Here is a 5,843-nt window from a genome sequence, read left to right on the forward strand (position 1 = left end):
TTGAACGGAGCAAAATGTGTTAATCCCACATCTTTTTGTTATTAGTCTATAGCGTGAGTATACACAAACATCCATCAATGGCTGAATAAAGCATAATGTCTGAAGGCTACCAATGTCCATTTGTTTTAGTATGAAGAAAGTGTACATACTTAAGAAAAAACCACAACAGCTTTGAAATCTTTATGCTGTAATATTTGAAGAAAGAAACCCAGGGATATTAATTTGTTTTTTTTGTGCTTAGAATGCCATTGTTACGGACATGTCTAATTTTGTAACCTTACCCCCTCTCTTGGAGTATAATTGTAGAAACTTAAGGTTGTTACCAGTCTTGTAATGGAGATTTAGTTTTCAAGAAATGGAACCTCATGTGATATACTGAAGATAATTGGTTTTGTTTTCTGTTGGCTTTAGTAGTTTAATGGTAACTCTCATCATCAAATCTAACATTAAATTGATATGATATGTTGTGTCAACAGCTAGTCATTGCTGGAGATGGGTACTAAAGATTTGAATTTTGTACAACTGAACCAATTAATTGGAAGAAAAGCTGGTGGGATATCAGTATATCCTTTCACACCATCAGTTCGAGGGAAGGTTTAAGAAAGGGGACAAACTAATAAGTTAACATCTTATGCTTGTCAGGGCGTGGTCCTCTATGTGTTCTTGTTTTGTACTGTTGCCTTGTGTTCTAGTTTTGGTCTTATTGAATTGAATGGTAGGTTGTGTTATTCTCTAATGAAACTAACTGTCAAAGCTCGATTGGGAAACATGCTTTGGTCCTCAACTGTCGTTTTCCTTATTAAATTTCTTAGAAACTGCTGGAGATTGATTGATTCGGTTGTTGAAACTGTCAACTGGAGATTGTGTGTTGTGCTGTAACATTTTGTATCTGAAGTAAGCAACTCGAATTTAAACCAATTTGATGTCTGGTTTCTCTAAGATTTATCCTCCATTGTCCAACACTGACACTTTGAAGAGCACCTCACTACCGCCATCACCATCACCACTACAACAATCAATCACCATCATGAAATTAAAAAAATTATTAGCATATACTGTGAATGCAAATATTTGGTTTATTTGGCTGACAGAAGCTTTGGTTATATTTTACTCATTCCCATTTGCATATACTTGGCTATTCTGGAAGGATGTCTTATGGCTTTTGCTTAATGCTATGCTTTAGTTTTAAAGCCAGGAAAACGAGAATGCAATGCGTAAATATATTTTTATTGAGGTAACGGAGAGATAACCTTTTGCGTAGAACTTGTGTCAAGGGGGTCAACCCCTTTTAGGTATGGTACTGATAACAGTTTTGTGCAGTAGTGATCCTAGAACTTTTATGATCGGAAAGCTATGTTCTTTCATTGTTAGATAGGTTGGGGAGGCCGCATTATATTTTCTGGCATTGATGCATTAGTCTCTTAACTTGAATATTACATGCATGTAGCTCTTGTGGTTATATTATTTGAGAAATCTTGTGATGTAACTTAAGAGTATGTTAATGATGTATACTTGGTCCGCATTTTTCCTTGATGCCTTTCCCTTTTTGGGGTTTTCTGAGTTTAGATGCAAATAATTAAAGTTGCACAACAAATTCATACATCACTTAATATAAGAAACTAGTCATCCTTGATAATACATATTTAAATACGCAAATATTGGATTGGCCGACTATTTGCTGAATTATATAGTAAATCTTCAATGACCTTTGTAGATGAAAGATCGACAAAAAACACTAAGTAATGGCAAAAGACGGCAGAGCCAATTCGGGTTCGGGGTCGAGACCAATGTCCTCATGCGGTCGTCTTTGGTTAATGGTGGAATCCCAACCCGGGACAAACTGTTTGAGCACCGTTATTGAGAAATCAAGCGAATATATGTGGTACGTTTCGATGGATTACTGAGTTTAAGGGTAACTTATTGATTCAGTTTGAATTTTAAAACTTATTGATAGTTTTGTACATGAATGTGCAGTTTTGGAAGAAGTATAGTAGGTACATCTTAATGATGAAGTTGTGCTACCAAATTTAATATTTTATCGATTAGTAAAAGAATCCATGATTGTCAATTTACAAAATTTGTAGGGTCATGGAGCTAGTGAAGAGGAAGATGTTCCTCTGGATTATGCAATTAGCTCTTAATTTGAAGCTTGTGTTGCCTTACATTAACCATGCTTTCCCATGCAAGCAAATTCAGTTGCTGAGGAATCAAGAGTTGGCTCTGAGAAACTGTTCTCCAAACCAGTTAGGATTTCTCTTTGAAGCACCTCTATATTTGGAGATTGAGCAATCCCTGGGTTTTCTTTACCATTTAATGTTGGGAACCCCTGCTTCTCCTGTGAGAAAAATCCTGCTGGAGAGTGGTCTGGGCTATGTTCTTGTTGGTTGCAGGGGTTGAAGTGAGCTCCTCCAGCCTCAGTTTAGTATTGGACTATAATTTTGTAACCTTACGCTTACCCTTGGAGTATAATTGTTGAAACTTCAGGTTGTTACCAGTCTTGCAATGAAAATTTAGTTTCCAAGAAATGGAACTCATGTGATATACTGAAGATAATTGGTTTTGTTTTCTGTTGGCTTTACTAGTTTCATGGTAACTTTCATCATCAAATCAAACATTAAATTGATATGGCATGCGGTGTCAACAGCCAGTCATTGCTGGAGATGGGTACTAAATATTTGGATTTTGTACAACTGAACCAATTAAGGAAGAAAAGCTGGTGGGATATCACTATATCCTGTCACACCATCAGTTCGAGGGAAGGAGGAGCCCTGCAGCCATATAATTGTTCGAGGGTGAGGCAAAGCTCTGTCAGGACGTGTTGAAGATTTATTTACCCTGGTAATTCTGGTATTTTTTTTTTGTAATTTAATTACATGCGAATTTCGAACCTCACCATTGTATCTTTTCAAGTTGGTGGAGGGTTATAACTTTGTTATCGTGATGTTTGAATGAAATTTGTGTAAGATTTCTTTGTTATACTGCATAGGTAGGTTGAAAAGTGGTGGTGCTTGCAAACCAATTCTTTACATAAATAGTTTGTATAGTCTATTGTGACTAAGCCATGACCCAAGGTGTGGGTCATGGCTTAACTGAAAAGTGTATTGGTAGTTTTTTTACAGGTACATGTGTGCATATTTATATTCATTCCTTTAGTTCATGTTCTTTTTAAGCATGGTGCACTTCTCTATATATTAGAAGGTTTAAGAAAGGGGACAAACTGATGAGTTAACATCTTATGTTGGTCAGGGCTTGGTCCCCTATGTGTCTCGTTTTGTTTTGTTGCCTTGTGTTCTAGTTTTGGTCTTTTATTGAATTAAATGGTAGGTTTTGTCATTTTCTTACGAAACCAACTGTCAAGCTCAATGGGACAACATGATTTTGTCCTCAACTGTTGCTTTCCTTCTCAAATTTATCAGAAGCAGCTGAAGTTGATTGATTCGGTTGTTCAAATTATCAACTGTAGGTCAACCGTGTTCTTCAAGATGTTCAATTGACTGACCAGAAGCGTTTTAAGCAGTTTGTTTCTCAAAGCAAAGCAAGAATGGAGATTGATCTCTGACAGAACTGAGACTAATTTGCCTTCTTCAACTAAGTCATGTTAATTGTTGATTTCCACAATAGGTTAAGAGGCAAAGTGGACATAGCATTGCACTGCAAGGATGGATGCAAAGCTCAGTGTTGCATGTTGGATCTCTGAACAGATGGTTGGTGTCAGGTTAATTTGTTTGGAGTCTAATTTTCACCTTTGATATGTGGGAAGCATGTTGATGTCGTATAATATTATGAGATGCATTACCATCTGTTATATAGACTAAGCGTTTGCTAGACATTGACTGAATTTTAGAAACTAGGCTAAACAATGATGGGTGTTTTGTTAATTTGTGGGATGTTGAAGCACATGTGAATTTTGTTTTGAATTAGCTTTGCTACTTTGATAGATAACATTATTGTTAACATTATACACTAGTATGCACTCTTTCACTTGATTATAGGAACCTGGTGAGATGAATCCATTATGTTTCTCGGCGTAGATGCTACTACACACTGATATTGAAGCTATACATTCCTCCTATTTTGCAAGTGGGGTTTCACATTTTAGAGTGCACAAGAGATAACCAATATTTGTTGCATCATTTGTGCTGCCACTAATACAGAATTGACATGGAGGGTGGCATCTCTGAGAACGAAAAGAGAGTTGCAGTGTAAAACCTGGGAATGTAAAATAGGGATGCCCAACAATTTGATTCTATTGCTTTTTTAGATTGAGGAACACCACCTCCTATTAGTACACTAGAAGAGGAGTTAGCGTAGCACGAACTTTATGTTGTCAAAATCATGTAATACTTGTAGCACTAGTGATGGTCTGTTTGGGGAGATAAATCATGCGGATAAACAGAAAATACAAAAACTTTTCCCATTGTTATTGGATTTAGACATATAAGATGCCTAGAAAATGATGATTTGACGGGAGGATAAGTATCTCTCGGCTCCTTTGAGTTATTTGGATTAACATTTTATAAATTTTTCCATTGATCATTAGAAAATAGAAACAAGCAGGTATGCTTAGTCAAGAGTCCGTAAGAAATTCTAGGTATGTGGCTGTTGGACAATACCATGCAATGCAATGCTTAGTCCTGCCGCTGTTTTGCATTGTGTGTCCTAAATTGTTGTTTTCTTGGGCATACTTTTTGAATATTAACTCTTTTGAGTGTTGAGCAATCAAGGACTTGTCTTTTAAAGCTTTAAACCACTAAAGGATATGATTAATTTAATGGCACTTTTTATTGACTTATTGTAGTCAAGGAACTGAAGACGAAGAAGATTCTTGTACGAGATGCGGAGACAGTTACTAGCTCATACCATACATTTGATGTGTTGCGATCTTTTGTGGTAAGTTGTTCGGGTGTCATGTTATAAATACATGACCTCTTTGTGCTTGGCGTGTGAGGATGAAATTAGTCTTTGGATCTTGTGTACTTATCATTTCTCTTTTTGCAGCAAATTCTAGTACATCTTTGTAAGCATCATGCTGTTTGTACAATGATAGGACTACGTTGTTGAGTTGCAGTTGCTAAGACCAACCTAATCCATCGGATGATTTGAAATCTAAAGAGAAAAATGAAGAGAGAAGATGCAACATTAAAGCTGACAAAGTATGTCCTCGCTTACTTATCTCTCTCTGTCTCTCTCTCTCGTATACCGCTTGATCTCTCGTCCACTAGTATTCCAAGAGAGTCGCTTTTTGTCTTCACTTTAATTATGCGGACTTCTAGTTTTACTTAATTGCTTGTGGTAGAATATATCCATATTATTGCACCTATTCTTTCCCCAATCACATAGCATGAGCTAAATGTGGCCTCCAAGTTGGTATCTGTTTGATAAAATGTTTAATAAAAAGTAAGATGTAAGTACAGAAATTTACTGCTTTATTTAGATCAATAAGGGGAAGATGAAAGGGGAAGAGTAGTTGCTTTTGGCTGACGGAAGGTTTGGTTATATTTTATTTGTTTCCATTTGCATATACTTTGTTGTTCTAGTACGATGTGTTATGGATTTTGCTTAATGCTATGCGTTAGTTTTAAAGCCATATTGTAGAAACTTGTGTGAAGGGGATCAGCCCCTACTTTTTATTGGTGCAGATTAGTGATTTAAATGTAACCAAACAGGAATTGAAGTTTTTCATGGAAATGTATTGGCACCAAATGGTGGATTCAAGGTTAGCATTTTTTATTTGTGGCAAGATTTTGGCTATTTTTGATACTTATCTTGACTTATCTTGAGTAGTAGTTCCTCAATGATTGTTATGATTACTATGCAGCTCATTTTGATTAGATTATATACTT

The 5,843-nt window shown here is 36.1% G+C and overlaps 1 protein-coding gene across 1 annotated transcript in view; it reads left to right on the top strand.

Annotated features, from left to right (window-relative positions):
• The window catches only part of LOC105179927 (peroxisome biogenesis protein 1-like), a 1,158-nt gene extending 640 nt beyond the window's left edge, over positions 1–518 (top strand). The window contains exon 2 of the mRNA XM_011103583.1: positions 477–518. Within this exon, the coding sequence (XP_011101885.1) occupies positions 477–480 (4 nt within the window). The 3' untranslated portion in view covers positions 481–518. The remainder of the gene's footprint in view (positions 1–476) is intronic.
• The last annotated feature ends 5,325 nt before the right edge of the window (positions 519–5,843 follow it).

This window comes from Sesamum indicum, unplaced genomic scaffold (assembly GCF_000512975.1).
Source record: "Sesamum indicum cultivar Zhongzhi No. 13 unplaced genomic scaffold, S_indicum_v1.0 scaffold00241, whole genome shotgun sequence".
Lineage (NCBI taxonomy): Eukaryota > Viridiplantae > Streptophyta > Magnoliopsida > Lamiales > Pedaliaceae > Sesamum > Sesamum indicum.